Here is a 27,635-nt window from a genome sequence, read left to right on the forward strand (position 1 = left end):
GCTGGAATTCCAGGTGCGGGTGCCGCGGAGGTGTCCAGTCCTCCCGCAGTTCCGCAGGGCTTGGGGCTGCGGAGCTGTAAGCCCAACCGGAGGTGGGCGCGGGTTTCTATAAGGTGGCGGCAAGGGCCGGTCCCAGCCCGTGAGGGTTTTCGAAAGCATGTGGAAACCCGACAGGGCAGCCGCGCCCTCGCGACCTGAGGGTGGGAGTCGCGACCGCCTCGCCCGAGCCGCTAGTTGCTCTCCCCTCCCCTCCCTCGGGCTCTGAATAGGAGGGGAAAAGGGTGGGGGACTGAAGCCGAAGGAGGAGAAAGACCCAAAGGCTGGGGGGTGGGGTGGGGCGGGGAGGCTACGAGCGAAACGTCCTCCGCCATTTGAGATTCCCGCTCCCGGGGCTAATAACCATTTGGGTCCCAAATACTCGACTACCCTGTCCTATGACTGGGAGAGGGAAGGGAGTCTGAGATCCCAAGTCCCACCCTCTGCGCCTGGAGTCTGAGGCCAGAAAGGGTAAGTGATTTCTTCAAGGTCACGCAGCAAAACAACGCCGAATCGAGGCCAACCCCAAGTGTCCGGTCCCCAGGCCATCATCCCCAGAACCTGGTCCCCCGCGACTCTGAGTTAGGCGGAGGGAGGAGAGAGCTAACCTGGACTGGGCGATTGTATTTACGGGTGAAAGGAGTGCGGGGCACAAAGAAGCCTCCTTCCGGAAGCCGATGACCACGGAGCCTCGCTGCGGGCGCCGCTCGTGTGGGCCGCCGGGGTAGGGCGCCGAGGGACCCGAGGGGCCGGGCGCCCGGCATCCGACTCCACCTCCCGCCCGCTGGGACGACGCGAAGCGCGCGGCCCCTTTAAGAAAGTTCTCAGGGAGAGTTCATCGAAGTTTTAAAAGTTGTGGAAAAAGGAACGGGGAAAACGAGAGAGGGAGAGAGATGACTGGGAAAGGGGAAAAGCCCCGCCGGGGGCCGGCGCGCCGCGGCCGGGTCCCTCGCGAACCCACAGGGGGCGGCGGGGATTGGCTGCGCGTTCCCCCGGAGACCGCGCGGAGGGCGGGGGAGGGGGCTGGCCGGGCCCCAGCTGAGGCCGGTTCCGGCCCCCGCCCCCCGCCGCAGCCCGGCGCCCGCCCTCCGCCGCCGCCGCGGGCGCACTCGCCGGTCGCAGTGAAAAGGCGGAGGCGGCGGCCGCTCCGGCTCGGCTCCGGTTCCCAGCGTCTCCCCCGCTGCACCCCCCCTCCCCACTGCCTCCTGCACCCGCCAAACTTGATGTGACCCCAGCCGGACGCGGCAGCTACCCCTTTCACCGCCCCGCGCGTCCCGCACCGCCACCCCACCCCGCACCCCCAGAGCGCACCGCTCACCGCGCCCCTTCCCACCTCCCCGCCGGGGCCGGGTGCCGCGCTCGCCCTCAGCGTTCCCTTCCCCTCGACCTCCCCACCCACTCCCCTCCCCCGCACCATGAGCAACCTGAAGCCGGACGGCGAGCACGGCACGGGCACGGGCACCGGCACGGGCTCCGGCAGCGCCCTAGAGGAGGAGGTGGGTCTGCGGCCCCGGGACGTGTCCCGCGAAGTGCACGCGGAGATGGGCGGGGGGAGAGGGCGCGTGGGGCCTCCAGCGCCGCTCGGGGTCGGTCTGGCAATCACTCCAGGCGCCTTCCCGCCGCTGCCCTTCGCCCCGGGAGGAGCAGCCTGTGTCCGGCGGGCGGGGGCGTGCGGCCTGGACTGCCCCGCCGGGCTAGCATTGTTTCTCCGTCCTCCCGGGCTCGGGGCGGGCCGCGCCCGGTCTGCCGTCCGTGCGTCCAGTTGGTGGGCGAGCAAACGCTGCGCCCGCTGCCCGCGCGTCCCTCAAGCTCCCCGCTCCTGGTCCGGTTCTCTGCCCTCCTCGGAGGCGTTTCTCCCTCATGGCCGGGACTCCCGCCTCGGCTGGTAGGAACCGACAGGGCTTAGCGCGGCCGGCGGGCGGGCGGCACCCGCACTCACTTGCCTTTTCCACCCTGACCCCTCCCTGTGACCTTGGAGGCCTGGGCCGGCCTCCCGGCACCTAGATTCACTAGAGCTGTGGTCATGGGGGTGGGCGGGCTTTCTTCCCAGTCCCAGAATCTGGGCAGAAGAGTCAGCCGGGAATTAGGAAGGAAATTATTAAAGACAGTCTGCCCCCCGTTCTTCTCCCGCTGGCAGCCAAGCCAGTACCCCAAAGCTAGCCTGGGCAGGATTCTTTAGGGAGAGGCAACATCATCTTGTCCATCGGCCATGTGCTAAGAGGAGGGAGTATGAGGTGTCTTCACAGAACCACCAGCAGCTGGGAGGATGTGGGGTGATGGGAGGGTGGATAAAAGCCTTGAAACTATTGGCGAATTGGGGACCCGGACCTAGGCCGGCAGGGAACTGGTGAGGAAGGGGAATAGGCTTCCCAGGCCCCTTGAAGGGCCTCTGGCCTCTGCCGTGTCACTCCCTGACTGAGAGACCCTTCCTGCCCCGCCCTGGCATGACCCTGTCCAGGAAACCCAGGGCCAGTTATCCACCCCGAGCTCCTTTCCCGGCCGATATGGGGAGAAACCGCAGAGCCTCTGGCGGGGGCTGGTATTGCTGCCCCCCTCCAGTCCCCTGGCTTAGCCATGCTGTGGGTTTGGTGTAGAATGGAGACAGATGACCCCCGGCTGGGCTGGACGCCCTTCTGCAGGAGGGTGAGCTATCAGCTCCTGCTCTTAGCTCCTCAGAGGCCTGCTCCCAGCCAGCCCCAGTCCACCAATGGCATGACATCTTAAACATCTAGATTTGAATCCTACTTTGGGAGAAGGGAGGCAGTTATACAACTCTCCACCCTGAAGGGTGTGGCAAGGGAGGGCCTGACACGTTCAATGGTTGCTGTAGTGCAGTGGGTTGTTTTGGCTCCCAAAGGCCCTGTCTCCCTTGGACCCAGATGCAAACAGGCCCTTGCCTTGGAGGAGCTTGACTCAATCCTGACTCTACCTAGTTGTTCAGAAACTCTCCTGAGAGTTGGGGAAGGGCGACAGGGTGGCCTGTGTTGGGGGGTGGGAGTGGGGGGTGGTATCTCTGCTTGACACCCCCCTCCCCCAGTCATGGGCTGAAATTGGGAGAGGAAAACAGTCTCCTTTGGAGCCCGACAAGGAACCAGAACACCCTTTCTGCCAGAGAGCCCACTTCAGCAGACTTTTATGTGCCTTTTCTGGGAGAGAGCAGATCTTCAAAAAGTGGAATCTGCTCTTCCTCCTTGGCTGCTGAGGCAGGCTGCAGCACCCATGGAGGTTCAGAGTGTCAACATGACTGGTGGCCACTGAGGGCATGGGCTTGTGTTTAGCAGAGGTCTTAAAATAAGGGCCCCCTAGCCCAGTATCTTAGAGCTCCGGGAGCCCAGGATCTGCACTGGGCAGGTAAGAGCAAGGGTGGGCTCCCTCCCCTTGCCAGCCTTCTGAACAGTGGGCCAAAATCTCCTCTTCTGGGGCCTCCATCTTGAGTTGGTGGTTTGAGCTGGAACTGGACTGTTTCTCTCCAGCTTACATGCCCACTAGGCAGTCAGTTCAGCAACCACCAAGAGCCATTATCCAAGGAATCGTCATTAGCAGTGGAGGTGCACTTTCGTGGCCGACTCAGTTGATTATTGGAAATTAGCTATAACAAGTCTGTAGAAAACCAAGGAACCCTACTGTCTGTCATGAGACCTCAATTCCTAAAGGAGAAAGGGGGGGGGGTCAGTGTGGTTGTTTGTTTTTTTTTAAACTGCTTTGTATAGCCTTGTCTCTCCCTACTTGCTTCATCCATATCATCAGCGTTAGATTCTTTTTCTGGACTAAGGGTTAGGGATACTGGTAAAAAGATCACAGACTGGGAGGTGAGAAGGACTTGCCAGGAGGTGATATGTGACATGCAGTGATAGATAAAGGGATGTTAGGGCATGGTACAATGGTGCCACCAAAGAGCTAGAAGCCAGCCCTCCCCGAGTCGTGGATAAGTAGAAGGTTGTTAGGTCTGTCGGGATGGAAAAGGCATGTGCAGAAGGTGGCTGGGACTGTGGAACCACATGGCTTGTTTGGGTAACTACCAGAAGTTTGCTATGTTGCAGCAATGTGGGAAGGTGCAGATTATGAAGAGCCTGAGATTATGTGGGAATGAGAGAGCTTGGCATTTTTCAGCCACTTGGGAAGGAGATGAGTTTAGAAGCTTTGATACTCTCTGAAAGCTAAGGAGAGCAGCAGGGAATTCAGGAGAAGGTCTGCAGGGGAGGAGCTGAGTGACCCGTTTCGATCTTGAAACAAGCCTAGAGGTTGTACCACAGAGTCTGTGGTGGTGTTGGAGCTCCAGAAGAGGAGTTAAAACAAATGAGCCCTGCTCAGGGCAGCTGCCAAACCCGGACCCACTCATGTCCTGTCTCAGTAATTCTCGAGGGATGGCTAAGTAGTTATAGAGTTTCTCTGGGAAGGACGCATGTGATTTGAAAACATATTCTATATTTCATAATACAGACTAGTACTAAGTTATAACTTTTAATTGGGGGTTCCTCTTTGGAGAGGGTGGTATTTGGATCCTTGGGTTGGAGGGGGGTACGTTTCTAAAAATTGAAGCAGTTTTATGCCAGCCTAATGAGCTGTAGAAAGGTAGGGGTTAATGGCAGCTGGGGAGGCAGTTTGACCAGTGGGTCTCAGCTCCCCACCCCAATCTCTCTTTGTCCGTTGCATCCAGGGTAGCTGGGGATTTTCTGAGGCAATGACCAGGTTAGCTCTCTAGATGAACAGGAAGGAATCCCAGGGTCTAGTGTGTGACTTGGGCACCTCTGCTTTTCTTTTCTCTGAGGTCAAAAGCATTTGAAAGAATCTGGGACACCTGGGGGCTTCCATGCCACTGGGCTCTTACCTGGAAGCAGGGTCCAGGGAGCTTATGGTAGGAGGTGAGGCTCCCCTGCCCCGTGAGCATTGCTTAAACAACCTAATGCAGGGTCCATACTAATAATAGTAAACTCGTATATAGCATTTGTGCCAAGCATTGTTATAAGCAATGCTTAGAACTCATTTAACCTCGGCAGTACTGAGAAGTAGGTACATTATCATCACCATTTGATAAATGAGGAAACTGAGACACAGAAAAGTTCAGCAACTTTCATGGAGCTAGTAAGAAGTAGAGTCTGGATTTGAACCCAGAGTTTGTGCTTTTTATCACGCATTATAGCTGCTGCTGCTCTGTTTTACATTAGGGTTTTGGCGGAGACTTGGGGATCGGGGGGAGAGGTCTCTGCAACTAAGGTTTTTGAGGGTTGAGCGTTGGGTGTAACAGGGTCCCAAGCAGAAGCCAGAGACTGGACTAAGGCTAGTTTCCTTGCGGCCAGTGACAACCCCAGACTGGCTGTGGGAGCTGCCAGCCCCTGCCAGAAGGAGCACTTTATCACAGACTTTGTTTAGAATTGCAGTTGCATGGTGATGATAAAAAACAGACTGAGTCAGTTTTATTATTATTTTTCAGATTCTCTGCAGACAGTGCACCCCTTTTATACTGTACCTGGGACTGACTGCTTTCACCCCTCCCCTTTCTTTGGTACTCCACTGCTTTGTGCATCTTATTAAAGAAATGGTACCTGTTCTAACGTGACTACCTGCTATTTGGGGGGATCATTCTCTTGGGCCTTCTTATCCCCTCCTTTCCCCACTATGGTCGGTGGGCAGCCTAACTAGTTTGCCCCAGTGAGAGCCAGCTTCTAAATCCCATTCACCATGTGGACACACTGGTAGCCTCTCTTCTTCACATCCCTGGTGGGGCTGATGAGTCCTGTAAGTAGGGACAAGACATGAACTGCAGGTACTGAGCCTTTGCTTTTCTCCTGTGCTCTCAACCCTTTTACTTCATTGGGCCCCTTGGTAAGTCGTGAGAGGGAGAGAAGGAATCAGTCCTGCCTGGCCCAAGGCCACCTGCCTTTGGTTACCCAGAACTGAACTAGAGTGCTGGGTTTGGCACTGCCTAGTGGCCTCTGTTTGGCCATTGGTCATCGCTAGCAGCAACATGTGGTGCCTTGGTGGATCCTCTGCCATCTCCTGACCGTGGCTTCCCCAGTGGGGTCCTCATGCCCCTGGCAAAGCCATGAGGCAGTGGAGCCGAGCCTGGCTCCTGTGCTTCAGAAACCGCACTGCTCTGAGGTGAGAATAGCAAACAACCCACAGGCTTTCCGTGTCAGAACCCCTTCCCCACCTGTCCAGGACCAGCCTGGCTACCTTGCTTTCTGCTTCTTCCCATATCCCACCCTTGAATGGAAAGAATGAGGTGACCTCGTTGAGTCACCAGGATCATTGGGTCTTCCCGATGGGTGCAGTGGGAAGAGCCCACTGGCAGGTCCATCCATGCTGAAGTCTCCAGAGGGCAGCAGGGCCCAGTGTGGTGGGGAGGGTCTGCCTGGCCCATCTGCCCTGGCGTTCAGTCAGTCACGGCCGACTGAGCAGAGGCGCTCTGCTGTCACAAGCCATCAAGGCCACCCATATGGTTCTGAACAGGCTTCTGACTCCCAGAGAGAAGGGCTGGGGCCTGACCGGGGCCAGGTTATGGTAGAAGAGTCTGGAGCACTTAGCCTCTTAGCCTCTTTTTGTGGTTAGCTAACCTCCCCTTCCCCAGATGTGTGTTGGGCTTTTATGAGCATTGAGGAGAGATCACTGGGAGAGGACCTGAGGCCATTTTTGAGAACCTTTGTGGCCTTGAAGGCTCTGCTCCACCCACCCCCAGTTCTGCCCAGCCTGATCCCTGCTCTTTATGTATAGCTGTGGCTACGTGGAGGCACAGCTTGGGATGGAAGGATGCTAATTTGTTTGCGGCAGGGGAGCTCCAAACGAGAAACCCGGAGCCAGCTTCCTTCCCTGAGCAGAGACCCTCTTCCAGCAGAAGCTTTAGAAACATCCCTCCTGTCAGGCCTCATCTGCCTCAGTCAAGTGAAGTGTCGGGCAGGGGTGGGGTCTCACACTGTGTGCACGCACTGGAATAGCATCACGTGGTTTAAGGGTTGGAGGTATTGATTTTGGAGCTGTGGGGTGGGAAGGATTGTAGGATGCCGCTGGCCCCATGTCGAGAGTCTGGTTCTTTCTATAAAGGTGGTATGTGGCGTAGTGACAACTGTCTGCCTTGCCAGGCACACAGGGCAGGTGATAGATTGGCGCTAGCTCATCACAGCACACCGGAAGCACGTGGAAGGTGTATGACACAGAAGGGAAGGGAGCTCCACCCAGGAGGTCTCAGTGCTGGGGGTCCCCCAGAGCCTGCCACTCTGAGTTACCCCTCAGAGCCAGGCCTTGGCACCTGCCTGGATCTGGAGCCAAGTGGAAAGCAAGCCCATCCCCCTTCCGCCGGCTGAAGCACAAGGCTGCTCGCTGCAGTCATGCTCTGTTTGGTCCGGTTCCCTAAATGAGGTGTAGATCAGTGCACACAACAGACTTTGCCCAGGTGTGTTCCCAAGAGGCTAAGCCTTCTGTTCCTGGGGCTGAGAAGTGGCTTGGAGTTGGAGGCCTGAAGCCTTCTCATGTAGCGCTTTCTACATGCCTGGTCCTGTCTCTGCTTTTAGAGAACTTTTCATCACAGCTTGGTTCCCCCATGCTTCCCCCACCCCTAGACTCACATACACCTGGGCCCCTGAGGACAAATTGCGGGCTCTGGGAGGCCTGTATACTCCCGGGTGTCTCGTCCCTGAGCCGGTTTTCTCCTCTGAAAAATGGGGCCTGTACCTGCTCTGTCTGTTTCATCAAGGACTGTTAGGATGCCATGATGATTGTGTGTGTGAAAGAACAGGAAGCTATAAAGTGCTGTCCAGAATGGGGTCTTAGAGCCTGCCAACCTATGCTCCTGTGTGATTTAGGGCCATAGAACAAACAGACCCTTAGGCTGGGACTTCACACCAGGTCAGGCAGTGGTGACATTGCTGAGCTCTGGGGTGAGGTGTCTGTCACAGGCGGGGCTGCCTGGGAGGATCTGGGCTCGGTTCTGGCCTGAGTAGCTGAGCAGACCCAGAGCTCCTTGGTGGGAGCACTGGAAGCACGTCCTGTGGTTCTGGACTGTGTGGCTCACTAGGCTCACCATCCCCTGTCTGACTGTGTCTTGCTCCTTTCCCTGTGTCCTTGTTCAGTGCCTTATAAGTCCCGGGTCTGCAGCCCATGTCGCCACATTCCATCCACCTCGCGTCAAGTGGCCCTGCTCAGAGGGACTTCTTTCCCCCGGGAGGGGTGAGAGCAACCTGCTGGTGCCAAGCTCCCAGGCAGAACACAAACCACCTCCAGCTATACACACACATAAACAAAAGAAAAATAAAAACCTGGCCCCCGAGATCTCTGCAAGATTGCTCTGTCTGCAACCCCCAGTCCCACCCCGGGAACTGGCTTCTGACTCCCTGCTCTCTCACCTGCTCTTGTTCTCTATTCCCTTCTTCACCACTTTCTTTGCCTTCTTTTGGGAAGGAGGGCATTCAGCTTCTAGCAGATGGAGGACAGTGCCCAGTCCTCATCCTGAAACTCAGTCACCACCTGCCTGGCTGGTGGCAGGGCTGGTACTTCAACCCAGGCTTCCTGACAAATGGTTTGAGGCTCTTTTTCTTTTTTCTTTAGTCTGGTCAGCAGGTGTTAGCTGAGCAGGAGGCTTGGAGCCTGGGTCCACTGTCTTGGTTCTCAATAGGGTCTCGTCTCCCTTGGGGGAGCCAGATCAGATCCAGGCATGATGGTGGCTGGTACACATTTAAAAAGGACATCCAGTATCTTTATATCAGGAAAGTCATAAACTTTATAACACAGGCTGCATGCAACTCATAAACCCCCATGGTCTGGGCTCTGGGGGCAGGGGCTAGTGAGATGCTAAGATGGGGACAGCCTGGAGTTCTGTTTGACCCAACTCTAGCAGTGTGGCTTTGGGCCAGGGGCTTCCTGGGGCTGCCTGTGGACCACCTCTCCTGTCCAAGATGCACTGGAGGCTGCTCAGCCCCCCCACCCCCACCCCAGTCAATGGGGCACAAGGCTGTTCACATCCAGGGGCTGGGAGTTGAGAGCCTGGCTGGCTGCCTTTCCTGTGCTCTTTCTTGAACTGTCTGTTTTAGGACTAACCATGAGATCATCCGGGGACAACTCCTACCCCATACAGCATGTGCGCTGCCATCAAGTCACAGAAGACTTCTCTTTGGCTCACTCCTCCCAAACCTGCAAAAGCCTGTTTCTGCCCTCTTCAATCACAAGCTGAAGGGGCTTGTTCCAGGGCCCCCAAGGCTGACCCACTGGGGTCTAAGGGGGTTGGTGTGAGGTGAAGGCCTGTGACTTGGGGACCAGGTAACACTGCCTGTTACTGGGGTGCTGGGGCTGCTTCTGGTGTGCCTGAGCAAGTCACTGGTCCCCTGAACTTTGGTATCCTTGTCTAAAAATAAGGTCTCTTCCAGCTCCAATATTCTGTGTTTGGGTTGCTGCTGAGGGCTGGGAGTTAGGGAAGGATGTGGGAGGGGCTTATAAGAGGCTTGTTTTTCCCTTTTTGGATTTCCCTCTTTTCCCCACCCTCTTCCCTAAGTAGTGTTTTCCATCCAGTTGACACGGGAGCGCTCGGGCTAAGCAGCCAGGCAGCTTAGTGCCTCATGTGCGTTACTTGAGCATTTTGGTGGAGTGGACACCTGAAACAGTTGTTCCTCCCCAGATCGAATTCTCAGTTAAAGATGCTAAAGGATTGTTTTAGAAGAATCAATTCTCAAAAATCATTTTTATCTTTCGTAGGGTGTGTCTTCTCCCCAAGTTCCGGCCCTTGTGGGACAGGGATTTCAGTGGAAGGCAAGAGTCTGCCCCAGGGACAGCTGCCTGTTGTGTTGATGGGATTTGTTTGGGTGTGAGGTGTGGGGGCCGAGAGTGGCCCTGATGTCTTCCTGCCTTGGTATCCTTGGTGGAGGAAAGGCCACCCTCTGGGTGGGCTGAAGTCCCCAGGTGTCCTGGTGTGGCAGTCACAAGGCTGAGGTTTGAAGAAGGCAGTAGTTGTCCTTCAGAGTTAAAGGATGAGAGTGTTTAATATCCATGGACATACTACTGTCTTCTGTTTTTGTTTTAAATTATTTTTTTAAACTCTTACTGTAACGTATATACAACATAACATTTCTCATATCACTGTTTTTGAAAGCAGTGTTTGCCTTTGCCATGTCTAATAAAAACTAACACTTAAGGAGCCTGTCCTCTTAGACGCCAAACCCTGCTTCCCCTTAAGTGAGCCGTTGGGGTTTAAAGTATGACGGTCTTCTGTATCAGAGAGGTGGGGCGAGTTGGAGCTGCAGAGCCTCGGCATCCTTGGCAGAGGGGGACACACCCCGTGCGGGCCTTTGGGGTCCTGTTCGCTGGGGAGGGCAGGGCCTCAGGCTGTGGCCCACAGCTGACCCTGCCATCCAGTCCTCTGCTCAGCTGCTGCTCTTCCTTCATGCTTGCCCTCAGGTCTCTTGTTCTAGAAGCCTCCTGGGTGACCACCCCTGCCCTGTGCCATCATGGCACCTTGCTGGCCCATCTGTCTTGGTATTGTCATAAGGCTTCCTTTTCTGCCATCACTCTCTGGACAGACTGTAGGTTGGCCGAGGTAGGGGCTGCCCCTGACTTCTCCCTAGCACTCAGCATGGTGCCCAGATCAGGGAAGGTGCCCCCCTCAGCAGCTGACTCTGGTGTTACCCTCTTCCCACTGCCCACTCCCTCGGCCACAGAGCCCCCAGTGTGAGCTGGGCCCCAGGAGAAGGGAAACCTTAGCAGCCAGCCCAGGGAACTGAACTGGCCTTGCTTGGGGGCAGCTGAGTGATGGGCCTGTCCGGGGGTGTCCAAGTGAAGGGGGGTGTCCACCTGGGCTGATAGAGGTTTGAGTCCTGCCTGGAAGCCTTTTGCACAGGGGCCTGACTTAGTGCCATTAGTTGATGTCTTGGGTATAATTATCATATTCTTCCTGTGGTCTTTTGTTTAATTTATTATTTTTTTCTGAAGGTCTTTAAATAAATGTAAATTTGTTTGAAGGAAGAAGATCAGTGACCCGTTGATGTGAAGGAGCTTGTCAGATCCCCTTCTTCCTACTTCCCTTCTGTTTAAAAAGTGAGCACTTACCCTGGGCTGAGGAGGGCTGCAGAGGAAGGAGAAAAACCCTGGATGTTGACCTGAAGCTGACACCTTTCCTGAAGGAGCTGGTCAACCCTCTGTCCCTCTTTTCTCCCAATAGTCTTGCTTCTCTGCCCTGAGCCTGGTTCCTCCATTCTGCATGATTGCCGGGAGGGGGGCCTCGAGGACAAGGAGGGAAGGCCACCTCTTCCTGTGCCCCAGAGCTGAGATAGGACCCCGCGGGGGAGGTGAGGGGAGGCTGTAGGGAGCCCCCAGCACTGGGTCCAGCATTGGCTGGGGAAGAAGTCCGAGAACACACAGGCCCTTCTCCACAGGAGCCAGACTCATAAATACTGGAGAACAGAGGCCTAGACAACCCCAAAAGTCTGCCCACAAGTGATGGCCTGTGACTTAGCCGAAGCAGAGCTAGACCCCCTTCCCCCGGGGACTGCATGGGAAAGACAGGCAGCCAGACTTGCCTCAGGAGCCTCCCAGGCCCTGCAGGACAGGGTCACGGCTGTGCCAAGGCTGCTGGTTCCCCTAAGCAGGCATGGCACAGACTGGGACTTCCAGCAAGGCCACCGGGGTCTGCTCCTGACCCTCAGGAGGGCCCCACAGCCATGTCCTGATGTCCTGGCTAAGTTCCTAGCACCCTGGCTAAGTTCCTCATCTTTGTTGAACTTAGTATTTCCAGCAAGTTCCATCAGAAGAGCCATTCTTTCTTTCACTGGGTTCTAAGGATTCATCAGACAGCAAATGGGTGACTTTCTTCCCCCAAACCCACGCCACCCCATTCCAAACTCACCTTCCAGCTGTGCTGAGGGCACGGCTGCGGTCCTAGCAGTGTCTGCTTATTTACCATGAAATGACCATTTTAAAAGGGCTAGGCTTACTCTTGACATTTTAGGACAGGAACGATAAAATCCCTTGGGTCACCTCGATAATTCTGGAGAAACTGAGTAGACGGAAGGAGAGAGGGGCCTAGGTAAATGAGTTTAGTGTCTGCTAGTAGCTTGGGGGTGGTGTGACCAACCCCTTTTGCTTTCTTCAAATACTCTAAAACATTTTTTATGTTGATTTCTTGTAATAAATTTGTGGAACAGGCAGGAGGAGGGTTCTTAGGTTGACCTTTCCACCTTGGCATCATCCAGCTGTTGATGCCTGAACTCTGGTCTGCACCCACCTCTATCCTGGATGTTGGGCCCTCTTGCCATGAGGCTGGTCCCCAAGGCCGGCCTGGACACAAGACCTGTTGGCCAAACCCTGGAGAAGTAGCTGCTTGTCTCTGTCCCTGCTGTCAGGATAAAGCATCAACTTGCTTTGTTACCTTCCTATTCAGGGGCTCAGTTTCCTCATCTGTAAAATGAGAATGTTGAACTAGCTGATGTCCATGGCACCTTCTACCTGTAACATTACAGGCACTTGTACACCTCCACTGGACAAGAGGAAAACTAAAGACCTAAGCTCGTCTTATCCACATTCCCAGGTCCAGTTTGACCTGGACCCGATCTGGCCTCATTAGGCAACTTTAGTAAATTTATGGTTTATTGTACCCTCTCATAGGTGAGGTACTTGTGAGGGTAAATGCTGTGATCACTGAGCCCCAAATGGAACAAGCATTTTGTTGAGCCTCTCCTCTGTGCTGGGCAGAGGGTAAGGTGTGTCGTCCCTCCTGGAGGTAATGGTATCCACATTGAACTGAGACCGAGAGATGAAGCTGCTCTCCTGGAGCAGCTGGGATGCAAAGTCAGATCTGACTAACTCAAGTTTGTTCTCTCTCCCATTTATGTTGTCAACTCTGTGTTGCAGGGCCACATCTGGTCATTGGCTGAGTTCCTTTTTTGGAGGGACCAAAGTGTGTAGAGATGGGGAGGTCTCAAACATTGCACCTGACTCTGGGTACCTTGGAAGACTATGTGGGCACTTCCCTGGGACCTGGAGTAGACAGGGCTGGGGTGGGACCTGGTGGTGTAGGAAGTAGGAGGCCAGGTAGGGTGAGCTCTAGAACCCTCTTGTCCTCCCAGTGTGTAGCCTGCCATCCTGGTAAGCTCATGGCTTCCTCCCCAGCTCTGGTTTGCATTTTCTTCTTGTTCTACCTCCATTAATTTATCTACCCTGTCACCTAAACAAGTGCCTAGGGAAGGGACTGGGCCACTGAGTGATGTGTGGCAGCATTTTACCCCCTACCCCCTACCCCGTCATGGTGCTAAGTAGATCGCTGGTGACACAGATGGCAGGTCGGATACCTGGGTCTGACCCAGCTCTGCCGTTTGGTGAACTAAGCTGCTTGCCCTTGATAAGTTACTGAGCCTTTCTGGGCCTCGGTTTTCCTGCCTATACAAGGGAATGGGCAGGAGGGACGTCATCTGCTGGGGTAGCGAGGATCAAGTAAGAACCAAGGAGAGTACTCAGGTCAGACTTCCTGTGACTGGGGACTTCCCCCCAGTGACAGGTCTGTGACCTGGCAGGCAGGGACCCACTCCCTAGTGGATAACTGCATTGGCCTCAGCTTGTTTCCTGAGAGGTGGCTGGAGACAGGAGGGGAGCTGTATTGTAGCCTTTTGGGTGCTATAGAATATACAAGATGGAAACTGGGATCTGGGCTGGGAATGAGGAGAGGATCCCCTGTACTCACCCTCACCCCCACTCCACGCAGGAAGCTGTGCTGAGAACGTGCCGTTTAAGGTATGCCTCTGGGGAGGGCTGGCCAGAAAGGAGCCATTCAAGGGTGGGTTTAAAATTAGCCTGGGTGCAATGGGTGGCCCCTGGGGAGGAACTGAGGCAGAAGTTTCTGTGGGGCCACTCTGGGTGTTTGACTCCTTGTTGACCCAAACCATATCCCACCTTCCCAGGGAGGACAGAGGAAGAAAGGAGTAATGGCCACTCTAGGCCCAGCAGTGACCGTCTGACCAAGAGAATTTGTGTCTGGGGTGGGGTGGGGGCAGACCCAGAGCTGCTTGTGGGCTTGGGGGCTCAGGTCCTGTTGTACTTTCCTGGCATATAAAAGCAGATCTCTTCTTTGCTGGCTCAGATGAGTAATGGAGAGACCTGGGTTTGAGTGCCAGGTCTGCTGACTTTAGAAAACAAGCTGTGTGACCTTGAGCAAGTCACTTCTGTTGGTGATTTATGTGTAAAATTCAAGGTCCTTGTATCAGAGGACAGAGGCGTCTCTAAGGGCTCAGATGGTTGTACTCTGGAGTCGAGGGTCTTTGTTTAGCCCACCCTGGAGGCTTAGCTGTGCCATTTCCCCAGATGTTGCTGGGAACAGGGCTGGACTTGAGAGCTGAGTACACAGAATACAGAAGCTACCAAGGGCTGTGAAATGTAGAGAACCTTCCCTCCAGGCTGGGGAGCAGAGGCAGGTAAAATGGCGTATCTGGCTAGGGAACCAAGTTACCAAAAGGGGAATTAAATGGCAAGAGATTCCTGCATTTCTCTGCTGGGTATGCTTCTTGGCAAAACTCATGTGCTGGAAACCTGTCCTTACTCATTCTTTTATCTGCCAAGGCTGGGCATCATGGTGTGGGTAGGGGGTGGTGGCCCTGGTGACCAGCAGTTATCACTGTTGGTTTCCTTTGATATTCCTGGCTCTGGTGAAGTCTGTGTGTGTGTGTTGGGTTGTGTGTGTTGGGGAGGGGGTAGAGTTGAGTATAACCATCTGGCACTGCTCCAGGCTCCTGATAAAAGCCATTGTCTTAAAAAATGTTGTTGCCTGGGTTCAACAGGCCATCACTAGAGCCTGAGGGGAGGTCTTTGGCACCTTGGGAGAAGGTTCTGCGGCCACTTTAGGGTGTCTAAATGCTTTTAAGAATGGCCACATGACAGGGCTGGGATGAGGCATGTGAACTTTTTCTTAGATCAAAAGCGGTGAATTGAGAAGACCTGTGCTTGGCTTACTCGTATTAAGTGCAGTCAAACATGAGTCAAGTGTGTAGGGAAACTCTGCTCGTTCTGATTTTCCATTATTCAGGAAGTCTTCATGGTGACACAGTTTCAAGATGTGTTTTTAATGGAGTTAAGCTATCTAAAGCCTCTTCCCCTACACTCTCCCCATCCCTTCCACATACAATTATTAGCTGATCTGGGCTTCCTACTTTAGCAGCCTGTACCAGCTGCATTGAAATAGCGACAGTGAGGTCGGGAAACGTTTCTGCCCAGCCCTCTTGAGGGCCTCACCCACAGTTCAGGAGGTCAAGTTTGGCTGGAGTCACAAGATGGATACCTGGTCTCTTGTCCCCGTTTTGCCACCAATTTGTAACCGTGTTGAGGACAAAGACTAGCTTAAGGCATCATCTGCCTTGCTTGATTGTTCCATCTCCGAGTCCATCAAAATCCAGCATGATTGTCCCATCTCCGAGTCCTTAGCCAGTTCCTCTTCGGTTTAGTGCCAGGACTGTGCTAGGAGTTGGCACGGAGGCAAGAATACAGCACATTCCCTGCCCTGAGGGAGCCCACATCGAGTGCAGCGAAGCCATTGGAGGTGGACGTGAAAGTGCCGGGCCTTCTGTTCAAAATCTCTATGTGGCACAGTGGGGCAGAGGACTTACGTTCCATTTCCATCTTTGCCTCTCCTTGAGATCAGACAGAGCCTCTCAGTCAGGGGTCCATGGGTATCTTCTGAAAATATATACACGTATACATTTTTTTCTTGTGCATTGTTTGAGGGCTAACGTGTCATAGTTTTCTTCAGATTCTTGGAACGGGAGGCTCCTTGATCCAAAAAAAGGATCCTTGACTTGAACAGGGGCTTAACTTAAACAGGATCTTTAACTTAAATAGGGGCTCTTCTTGCCACCATTTAGTAGCAGCCTGAATCTGTGCTCAGAGGCATTCAGCAGATGTTTGTTGGATGCCAACTCCAAGACAAACCCAGAGAAAGGAGGTGTACAGGAAGGGCTTGCTAAGGGTGAATGCTGTGCAACTGTGAGTGTCACTTTGCATTAGCATCCAAAGGGGACCCAGGAGATACTGAATTCCTGCCTATGCTCCAGAAGGTCTCCAGTTCCGTTTGAAGGAGGGGCTGTTACCCCTTACTTCCTGTCCAGCCCAGCCTGACCACTGTGGCCTCTGCCCCCAGGTCCGGACGCTGTTCGTCAGTGGCCTCCCCGTGGACATTAAACCCAGAGAACTCTACCTGCTTTTCCGGCCATTCAAGGTGAGTCTGGACCCAGCCGTCCACGGGGCAGAGCCTAGAAGGGCAGGAGATGTAGGAAAGCATATCAGAAACTGGTTCTGCTGATTTCTGACACGTTGCCTCTGTCAAGTATCCTAAGTCCTTTGAGCCCCTGTTTTCTCGTCTGTAAAGTGGAGACACTAGAGAATGTTAGTAGACTCTGCTGTATAAGGAATCTTCGAGAGACACTCTAGCCTTTCCAGTTTGCAGATGAGAAAACTTAAAAGGTAAGGTCTTACAAGCTTGTGGAGAGTGGGGATTTACGCATGAAATGACAAACACAACCGCGTGTGCTAGACCATGTGATGTACCACAAGGGCTGCGGGAGCCCTGTGGTGCTGGAGGTCAGAGTATGGACTGAGGGGAGGAGGGAGGGAGGAAGACCCAGGAGAGCACCGGGGGAGGGGCGGATCTGGGGGGAGCTGGGATAGCACAGCAAAGGCTTCTCACCTTTCCTGTCCCCCTTAACAGCCGCCTCTCTCCATAGGGGTATGAAGGGTCCCTGATCAAGCTCACGTCAAGACAGGTAACTTCTCGCCTGGGTTTTTCTTCCTCCTCCCAGCTGGGACTGACTGCCGAGCTTGGAACCCCGAGGGCTGTTGCTTGAGGCATCTGGCAGCTGAGTCCCACTCCCTGTCGGCCCGTGTCTCTGTCTCGGCTGATGAAGGGGTGCCCTCCACAGGTCCCCTCCCCTCTCCTCTCGACCGGCCACCTGGGCCTCATCAGCTTCCGATCCTCCTCCCTGTTGAGAATCGGGGTCCCACCACCTGATCCCCGTGGCTGAGGACAGTGGGGACAGTAGCTGTGCTCCAGCCTCCAAGGCAATGAGGCCAGTGCCTGAGCCTTTGGGGGCCACTCGCAGTCTGGACTGATCTTGTCAAAATGAAGTTGAAGTTTTCAACCTGATGCCCCTAGATTGAACCTAGAGCTTTCCCATAACCTGGATACATTGGTATCCCCTTTCTTGACGACCTTTTTTTATAAGTATGCTTCAGTTTTCTTTCTTTTTCTTTTATGCAATTTTATTGAGATATATTCACATACCATAGAATCATCCAAAGTGTACAATCATTTGTTCACAGTATCATCATATAGTTGTGCATTCATCACCACAGTCAATTTTTGAACATTTTCATTACTCCAAAAAAAATAAATAAAAGTAAAAATGAACACTCAAAACAATCCCATTCCCCCATTACTCATTTAATTTTTGTTCCCATTTTTCTACTCATCTGTCCATACACTGGAAAAAGGGAATGTGAAGCACAAGGTTTTCACAATCACATGGTCACACCATATAAGCTATATAGTTATAAAATTGTCTTCAAGAATCAAGGATACTGGATTCAGTTCAACAGTTTCAGGTATTTCTAGCTATTCTAATAAACTAAAAACTAAAAAGGATATTTATATAATGCATAAGAATAACCTCCAGAATGACCTCTTGACTCCATTTGAAATCTCTCAGCCACTGAAACCTTATTTTGTTTCATTTCTCTTCCCCCGTTTTGGTCCAAGAAGACTTTCTCAATCCCATCATGCCAGGTCCAGGCTCATCCCCAGGAGTCATGTCTCATGTTGTCAGGGAGATTTATATCCCTGGGAGTCATGTCCCACAGAGGGGGGAGGGCAGTGAGTTTACCTGCCAAGTGGGCTTAAAGAAAGAGAGGCCACATCTGAGCAACAAAAGAGGTCCTCTGGGGGACTCGGCACAATTGTAAGTAGGCTCAGCCTCTCCTTTGCAGTAACAAGCTTCATAAGGGCAAGCCCCAAGGTTGAGGGCTCAGCCTTCTAAATTGGTAGTCACCAATGCTTGCGAGAATATCAGAAATTCCCTAAGTGGATAAGTTTAATATTTCCACAATTTTCCCAGTCTCTCAAGGTGGCTTTTCAAATAATTTTTTTATTCTCTTACGAAATTACTGTTATGTATCAGGGCTTCACACTAACCTGTACAAACCAACCAGATCTCACTTCCTATTCAAAGTTCCATGTACTTATGGTGTTTCAATAAATTGACTACACACATTTAATTATATAGTGTGCTACAGAAAATACAGATTTTCTACCAAATAAACATCTCTTGCTTTGGTCTCACATAGAAGCTGAAGTTTTAAATCACAGTCAATATCATCCTTTATCATTTAGTCTGATTTAGCTTAGTCCTAACCAAGTCATTTCGTTCATAGCTGTAATTGAAGTTTTGATGACTTAAAAAAAAAAAAAAAAAAACTTTTAATTTATTGTGGTAAAATATACATAAATCACCTTAACCATTTTTAAGTGAAAATTCTGGGACATTAAGTACACAGACAAAATTGTGTAATTTTCACCATTATCTATTTCTACAACATTTTCATCATCCCAAAGAGAAACTCATACCCATTAAGTAATAACTCCCCATTTTCTCCTTCCCTCCAGCCCTGGTAATCACTATTCTGCTATCTATCTCTGAATTTGCATATTCCAAGTATTTCATATAAAAGAAATCATATGATAGTTGTCCTTTTGTATCTGGCTTGTTTCACTTAAGATGTCTTCAGGGTTCATCCATGTTATAGCAAACATCAGAACTTCATTCTTTTTTATGGCTGAATAATACTCCATCGTATGTATGCCACATTTTTATCCATTCATCTGTTGCTGGACACTTGGGTTGCTTCCATCTTTTGGCAATTGTGAATAATGTTGCTATGAACATTGGTGTGCAAATATCCCTGCTTTCAGTTCTTTTGGGTATATACTTAGGAATGGGATTGCTGGGTCACATGGTAATTCTATACTTAACTTTCTGAGAAATTGCCACACTGTTTTTTCTTGAAAACTTGAAAAAGAATGATGTTTAATGCAGCAGAACAAAGCTCTGTTGATATTTCCCATGGTGTGGTACCTGGGTTGGGAGGCTTTTCACTTTTGGTATACTGGAACCCCCTGCTGCTTTGGCTGGACATAGGGAGTATATGGGCAAGAGTATTTTTTTTCTTCTTCTTGTTCTTTATTCTCTTCTCATCAGCATGACAGTGTTTGTAATGTTTACAATTAAATGATGACCCACCCCCTCCTTTTTTTTGGAAGTGGGGTTGTAATGTTGGGAAAGATGCAAGGGTGTTCTCTTTTTTCTACTAGCCTGTTGGTTTTGTGATCTTTGACAGCCGGGAAGGAGCAGAAGCGGCCAAGAATGCATTGAACGTGAGTAGGCGGAGCACAGGTCTTTGCAAACCTTACCAACTCCATGCCTGAGAAAGGGCCCCACCACGTAGCTTGCATTTCTCAGCCATGGCAGGGCAGAGCCCTCAGCCGCACTGTCTGTGCCAAATGCTGTTTCTCACCAGAGCCCCAACAGCAGTTCCTCTACCTTGGGCCCCCTGTGGGGAAGTCATTCCAGCAAGCTCACTTCTGGGGCCCTCCTTGCCCACTCCAGTTGACCGTCTGGGTCCCATAGAGTAAGTCTTTGTCCTCCTTTCCTTTCTATGTAGGGTATTCGCTTCGATCCTGAGAACCCGCAGACGCTGAGGCTGGAGTTTGCCAAAGCCAACACCAAGATGGCTAAGAGCAAGCTCATGGCAACACCAAATCCCACCAGCATTCACCCTGCGCTGGGAGCCCATTTCATTGCCCGGGACCCCTGTGAGTGGCGCTCAGAGCTGCCACCCTTTTACTCGGGCTTGAGCTGGGGGGCCCAGGTGGAGTTGCATCCAGAAGGCAGACATTCAAATTCTTATTGAAGGAATGGGAATGGATCAATCCTGCCCATCTGCCCTGTTCCCAGGAGGCTTCTTGCACCCACAGCCACCCATCTCTGAGGCTTCCAGTCTTCCTTTCTCCCCAGCAGTCATTGCTGGGCCTAAGAGGACTGAGCTCCTGAGCTGTGGGGTTGCCCACCTTCTCTGAAGCCTTTTCTGGTTTCTCTTGGTTGAAACGAGCTGTTTTCCATGCCGGGCTGAGTCAGCCTGGCTTCTTCCCCTGGTCTTGGGGCCCTTGGGGAGTCTGGCCTGAGTGGGGTACTTACGGCTCCACCATGGTGCTGGGTCCCCTTCTCTGTTTGGAGGGGAGACCAGGGTTTTCATGACGGGGGCTGTTGTCTCCTACTGTAGATGACCTGATGGGGGCTGCTCTGATTCCCGCCTCCCCAGAGACCTGGGCCCCCTACCCCCTCTACACCACAGAGCTGACCCCAGCCATCTCCCATGCTGCATTCACCTACCCAGCTGCCACCGCTGCCGCCGCCGCCGCCCTCCATGCTCAGGTAAGGCCCCCGGGGAGAGGAGTGAGGAGGGGAAGAATGAAGGCTCTAAGCTCTGTACTTGCCTGGGTACTGGACCACACATGTCCCCCAAGCTGCAGCCAGCAGGACTTTGCTCTTCCATGATGGTTGGGAAGCTTGGCCCCTGGGATCTACCCATTCCTACCCTCAGACTTGGGGTCTGTGTGGGAAGGAGAGGCTCAGCTTCGTGGCACAATGTAAGACAGGATGCCGAGGGCTGAGACCCAGCTGTGCTCCCACCCGCCCTGCACACCGCAGGTCAGGTGCTGGGCTGTGTAATGCAGCCTGCAGTGAAAGGACTGAGCCTGGCTAAGTGCATCTACAGTCTAGGATAGTTGCGAGACCTAAATGTTAAGACGTGTGAAGTGCCAGACCCTTTCCAGGCACGGCCCGAGTGCTCAGTGAGCGCTTGCTCTCGTTTGCATTGAGGCTGGGCCCTCTCCCTGTACACCTGGCCTGGGGTGGCACAGAGGGAGTGAGCACTGCTACGGGAGGGGTAGGGAGGGGTCAGAGCTGGGCAGGGATGGGGGCTCCATGCATCCAGAGCCCTGTGCCGAGGGTTGTGCCAGGTTCCTGAGGGGGCAGAGGAGGAGCCAGATGCTTACTGGGTCACTGTTGGATCCCGGTCCCTGGCTGTGCTGGCATTTACTCTGGTCCAATTTAGCCACAGGTATGGGCCCCGGAGAAGATGCTGCAAGGGGGAGGCCTCATCCAGGTGTGTGTGTAGATCAGGGAAAGGAAAAAGGGAATGGCTCTTAGGGACAATGATGTGATGGGTGTGGGATCCGGATGTAGCCAAGCAGCCACAGAAGTTTGGCCTCTGGTTAGTAGAGTGACCGTCAGAGCTGAGCCTTGGAAAGGGCCACCTGGCCCGGGCATGCTGTGCTGGTAAAAGAGAGAGAATAGAGTTCACTTGAACCTGGCTGGGGCTGTAGGACTGCAGGGGAAGAGGAGGAAAAGGATATGAGCAGCCAGGAAGGGAGCGTTCACAGGACATAGAAACTGGAAGTGGACAAGGTGGGAGGAGCTGGGTGTCCTTACCGAGAGGCTGAGCACATGCCCAGCGTCAGGACCTTCGGAGGGCTAGATGTCATCTGGGTCCACCCAGTCTCAAGGTGGAAGGTTCGGATCCAGGGGCTACCCTGGCTGAACTGTTTCCCCCAACAGGGGAATTCTCCCTGACCATGGCAACTTTTGATTTGCTGGGGGCACAATCGTGGTTGAACCTGGCACTATTCCCCATCAGAGCCCCACAGACATCTGGAATATTGATCGGAGGGTAGGAAGATTTCTCCTGGAGGGAGACGTTTGGTGAATCCTGCAAACCAGGCTCAGTGGTGGCTGACCTGGTGTAGTGCGAGTGGCAGGCAGCTACATGGGGCTCCCAGCCAAGGGTGGAGGGTTTGACTGCAGGGGACCCTGCCAGGCACTGGGTGGGGAATCACAGGCTCCCGCCTGGCTGGGCTCCTGGCCTTTGATCCCAACTTTGCTAGTTAGCTATATGATCTTAGGTAGGTGACTTCACTGCTGGGCCTCCATGTCCTCGCCTGTAAACTGAGAGGGTTAGACTGGATCAGGTGGAAAGGGTCTGTCCCATCTGCTCTGAGATGCTAGGCCCTGACAGTGGTGAGGCAGAGGTCAAGAGCCAGGGACCGGGAGGATGTCAGTGAATCAGGGGAGGGGCCTCTGCCCTTGTCGAGGCAGCCCCCAGCTGGCTGGGAGAGGCCTGTTGCTGCCCATCCCCGCACTCCATTCTGCTGTTGCCCTCCTCTTGTGTTCCTTTTCCAGCTTTTACCCACCCTACTTCAGTTGGCTGCCTCATTCCAAATCCTAGCTCTGCCTTTCAACAGCTGTGTGATCTTGGGCAAGTTACTTACCCTGTCTGTGTCCCAGTTTCTTTTTGCAAAATGGTGATAATAGTACCTACTTTAAAAGGTAGTTAGAATAGAGGAAGTGCTAGAGAAGTGTTGGGTTTCATGATACTATTTAGTAACATTGTCTAGTTCCCCTACAGTTCCCCTCTGAGGCTGGAAGTCCCCCAGTACCTGAGTTCCTGCCTTCTGGCCTCCCTGGGAAGGGGCTGGAGATCACAGCAGAGGGTAGTGGCATTTTTTTGGAGGCAGATTGACAAGAGATTAGACTAGGTGGTCATTAGTTCTGTCTTGTTACATAAGCTCTCTGGACATCCATTTCCCTATCTCTAAAATGGGCTGTTAGGACCAAGGACAGTAACAGGCAGGAAAGCATTTTCCAAGGAGTAGCATTTTTTTTGTCTTGTTCCAAGAACCCCCACTGTGTCCCCTGCTAGTCCTGCCCCAGAGGTGAAGACTGAAAGTGTCTGATAAAGGAAGTGGACACTGTGGATCATTAAGTGGAATATTCTGAAGTCAGAGAACCAAACTTGGGGAGTTAATCTGTGTCTGGGGGCAAGGAGGTGGCTTTGAGAAGAGGTAGAGGCTAAAAGACAAAAAGAGGTGAGAACCAATGCCTCCTTTCTCTCCTCCAACATATACACTCTGACAGTACACCCTCTGTCCCCAGCCTAAGCGGGGCCATCCGTGGCCGTGTGCCCACAGGGACCAGACCTGCAGGAAGTGGGCCTGGGTCCTTCAGGCCTGCTCTGGCTGGCAGAGCCGTTTCTGTTGGCTTTCTGATCGTCTTGATAGTGTCCCCCCCAAGCAGGTGTGGGCCGCAGGGCACACTGGGCTCTGAACCACGAAGATGGGAGCCTAAAAGTAGGGCTTCTCATGGCCTCTGGCGCCCCAGGGTCCTCCCGGGTTGCGTTCCACTTTCCATTTTAACCTGAGGACAGGGGAGTCTTTCACCATGAATTTCCCTCCCCTCAACTGGCTCAGCCACTTCCCGATGACCTTGAAGTTTTATAGACTCCTTGCTTTTATCTGTATAATGGGGATGATAATAGGATCGACTTCATAGGGGTTTTGTGATTAAATGATTAAAGCATTACTTGAACTTAGTACGTGAAGACTAGTTACAACAGTGGCACGTGGTATGTGCTTCACAGGCAGTAAGTATTAATACAATAGATCTGCATTGATTGACAAAAACAAGCAGAGTGTTTCTTTTCCTTTGGGCTTATCCTTCTCAGAAAACCACTACTAATATTTTAGTCCTTAAATTTTGGTAGGTATTTAGGTGCTGGTATGTAAATAAATCCTTAGATATGAATCTTTTACAAAAAATTACTATACACATTTAATCTTTTTTATTTTTAACTTAAATATTAGGACATTTTTCCATGTCAGTAATGTAGATCTACCTTTTAAATGGCTGGCAAGTACAGCGTTGTATAAAAATGTCTAGCTCCTCATAGATGGTAGGTTGTTTACACAATTTTTGCTTCTGATAGACTATACTCCAACAAATGCCCTTGTCCACATTTCTCTGGGCATTTGTCCAGTTTACTTTCCTTATGATAAATTCCTAGAACTATTGCAAGGTCAAAGTGTAGGCTTGCCAATCAACCTTAAGTAAGACTAGATGTTGTTTTGACTGTCTAATGAGTGAGGCTCCCATATCTACTGACTATTTGCATTTCTTCTGTTGTGGAGTCATTCCTTCGCCTGCTTCTATTGGGGTACCCTCTCCATCAATTCTAAGACTGGAGAGGAGGAAGAGATTCATGTCCTCTTTATTTCGACACTGCTCTTCTTGGAGCCTGGTCCTTGTGGCCAGTGAGCCTGTCCTGAAGGACGGCCTCTGGGGAGCCCCCACTGCCCCCCTGCAGACAACCAGAGACCTCAGGAGACCGAACGCTCCCTGACGTGCTGGGCCTGGGGTCCTGCCTTGTTCTGAGCTGTGGCAGAAAGGGACCCTCATTCTCAGGAGCCCAGACCACTGACCCCTGCCAGGTTCATAGAGGTGGGCAGGTGGCCCCTCTTGGTGCATTCTGTCTGCCTCTGTGGCACGGCCGTCCCTAGCTGTAAACAGGATCTTTCCTCTCCTTCCTCCCCAAGGAGTTGGCTGAGTCATCTCAGGCTGGAGGGAAAGTTCTGCTTCTGAGGCAGGAGTGGCAGCATCTTTTGGAAAGAGTGTGGGACTGGATGAAGCAGATGTGCTGAGGGAGGCCGTAAGCCATCCCCCGAGGCCTCAGCATCCCCAGTGGTAAAAGAAGGGTGTGTTGGAGGCTTCCTGAGTCCCTCCCAGCTGGGTCCCACCTTCTCCCCTTGTCTGGCCCTGCATTTCCTTGCCGTGAGGCTGTTCCCACTTGAGGCTGGGTCACGGGTGGTAGCCAGGACCCAGCAGGGGATTCCTTGAGTTGGAACAGGCCACAGGCTTCCCTGGTAGCAGCACCACTGTTTCCTGGTGTGTCCCTCTCTTGTGAAACGAGCACTAGTGTCCAGTGAGGCTTCCGGCTGAGAGGGCTCCTTGGCGTCGCTGAACATCCCACAGCTCAGCAGAGGGAAAGAGAAGCTTCCTCCCACTCAGCTGTCAGCCGGGAAGGGAAGGAACCAGTTCCAGATGTTTAGGAGGCAGGATAGAGAACACGGCCTCTGAAGCTGGATAGCTCAAAGCCCAGAAGTCTCCTGAACCTTGGGAGAGGACTACTTGTATGGTGGGGGCTCACTTAGGTGGTTCCACAGCCTTGGGGGTAATTGTATTCTGATGACAGCAACGTCTCGTCCTTGGAGCCAGGGAAGACCTTGTTATTTAGGTGCCAAGGACCTGGTCTGCCAGCTCCAGCGTCAAGGAAATTGTCTGGATGCCCAGCTTCTACTTCTTGTTTCCCACCGTGGCTCTCGTGTGCTCTCCCTTCCTTTCCTAAGGGGACCCTGGGCTCCCTGCTCTGGGCTCTCCCCCTGTTCCTGCTTGCTTGGTGTCCTGTGATACCTGCGCCTATCCCCCTCCATCCCTGCAGCCCAGCACAGCTCACCTTCTGGATGACTGTCCCATGGGGAAAAGGGATGCATGTAATGTCCTTGACCAGTCTCTGGGAATCCTGCTTTGGGGCTGGGTGGAGAGAAACAGCTACTGCTCAGAGGGGGCTTTCTGGCAAGTGCCAGGGTTTAGGTGCCTCTCATCCACTTTCTGTCTTTCTGAATTTGCCTATTCTAGATAATTCGTATAAGTGGAATCATACAGTATGTGTCCAACTTATTTCACTCGGCGTGCTGTCTTTGGGTTCATCCTTGTAGCATGTGTCAGAGCTTCATTCGTTTTTGCAGCTGACTGATATTCCGTTGTGTGTCTGGACCACTCTTTTTTTATCCATTCATCTGTTGAGGGACCATTTTTGGTCTTTAATGTGTTTTTCATCCCAGCTTATCTGAGCCTCATGATTGTCCCGTGGCTTAACCATCCCCACCCCAGGAGGACGCTGAGACCCTAAGAAGTCAGAGTTGATTCTCCTACTTTTAGGAGTTCTGCACTATACGGGGAAAGGCTGATTTTTGGCACCAGTGTCCCTGGCTGCCAGGGTTCCACCTGGCACGTTTGGGTCAGGCTTAGCAAGGCATAAAACACCTTCCGAACTGGCAGCTCCTGTGACCCTCTACCCTGTGGGGGAGGCAGGTCGGGTGGTGCTGTTCTATTTTCAGGATGAAGAGACTGATGCTTGGAGGTGAGGAACTGCCCGAATCTGCCAGGGACAGAACCACTCCAGTGGGGGCCTCGGAGTCCACAATCACCCGGCTCCCCATGGAGGGAAGGGGCTGCATGGCGAGCTCCTGACCTTGGCTTTTCTTGCAGGTGCGCTGGTACCCTTCCTCGGACTCCTCCCAGCAAGGATGGAAATATCGTCAGTTCTGTTAGTTCCTCAGTAAGTGTCAGCCCCAGAGGCCCAGGACAAAAAGTCCTCGACCCTGGCTTCTGGTGGGGCTGGGGTCACGGCCCTGTGCCTGCGTCCTGAGAGCGTGCTGGTGTGAGGCCTCCACCCGAGCTTGCCCACCAGGGCACCCCGGCTGTTTCCCCTTCTCCCCTCACCTCTGCCACCGCCCGCCATCCATCCCTGCCGGCTCCTTAGGGTTTGTGAGGAACGAAGGAAGGCCTGGGGTCAGCTCCAGAGCCACACTTCTGCTCAGGGCCTCCTTTCCCCTCTCTCCAGGTCTCGTCACCGCAGCTTGAAGCCCCTGCCCCACTGGGGGTTGGGGGACTCTCGGGAGTCTGTTCTGGCATCTGGAGCTCCCCCTGCCCCCAGGCGGCCTGTGGAGAGCCGCTGCTTCCTTCCAAAGACTGTGAATTTTAAGCCTGACTCAGTGGACTGCTTCCTGTCCCCTTGCCCTCCTCTTCCTCAGCCCCACCCGCCCCGCAGCCTTTCCCTGAGGCCTCCCGGGAGGATACAGGGGCCTCGGGGCTCAACCTCCCATCCAAACTCAGTTCTGTAGCTCCACCTCAAGGAAATTAGGCATTTAATTTCGCATGTTTTCTGGCATGAATTAAGACACAAACATATATATGTGAGTGTACAGTTTGTTCTCACATTGGTGTCACTATAGCAACAGGTCCTGGCCACAAATGGTTCCTCATTCCTGGCCCCTCACCCCAACCCCCAGCCTCCGCGACACCCTCTCAGCTCGGCCTGGTCCCCCACCCCACACACGCTTGCAGGCTGGACAGCACCAAGAACCCACCAAATACAGCAGGTTAACTTTTCCATTTCAAACCAGGGTCCTCCACCTCCTCCTCAGATGGGCCAACAATTCTGAGATTACTTCTCTCTGCCCTCTTTGCTTACCTCCCCACAGCACCCCCGCCCCAGCCACTGGTCCACATTCTTTCCAAGCTTCCAAAACCAACCAAAAAGTGAAAGTATTTTTGTACCCCGTGTAACAAAATATTTATGCATCATAAAGGATTTTTCGTGTGTGTGCAATTAATTATTAAAGAGACCTTGTTTGCTCTGTCAGATAAGTTTAAGGTTTAGTTTGAGGCATGAAGAAGAAAAGGGTTTCTATTCTTCAGCAATAAGCCTTTTTGTCAGGTGTTAGTTTAAGAAAAATGAAATGAAGGAAAAACTGTGCAATGTTACTTTGTTTTGTGAGCATATCAGTGCTTTACCTTTAGCAGCAGCTGTGGCTGTCTTGCTGTTCTCGGACTGGGGAGACTAGGTGGCTGTTGTAATCGCTGGTCCTGTAAGAATGTGAAACTGGATAATATGAATGCAAAATAAAAAAAAAATCATCTGAA

The 27,635-nt window shown here is 52.8% G+C and overlaps 1 protein-coding gene across 1 annotated transcript; it reads left to right on the forward strand.

Annotated features, from left to right (window-relative positions):
* The first annotated feature begins 1,136 nt into the window (after positions 1-1,136).
* On the forward strand, positions 1,137-27,635 carry RBPMS2 (RNA binding protein, mRNA processing factor 2). Its single transcript, XM_037833713.1, has 8 exons — positions 1,137-1,532; positions 16,130-16,207; positions 16,713-16,751; positions 19,352-19,414; positions 19,702-19,852; positions 20,320-20,471; positions 26,199-26,268; positions 26,554-27,635. The coding sequence occupies exons 1-7, from the start codon at positions 1,452-1,454 to the stop codon at positions 26,259-26,261; spliced, it is 627 nt and encodes a 208-aa protein (XP_037689641.1). The 5' UTR covers positions 1,137-1,451; the 3' UTR covers positions 26,262-26,268; positions 26,554-27,635.

Source organism: Choloepus didactylus, chromosome 4, assembly GCF_015220235.1.
Source record: "Choloepus didactylus isolate mChoDid1 chromosome 4, mChoDid1.pri, whole genome shotgun sequence".
Taxonomy (NCBI): Eukaryota; Metazoa; Chordata; class Mammalia; order Pilosa; family Megalonychidae; genus Choloepus; species Choloepus didactylus.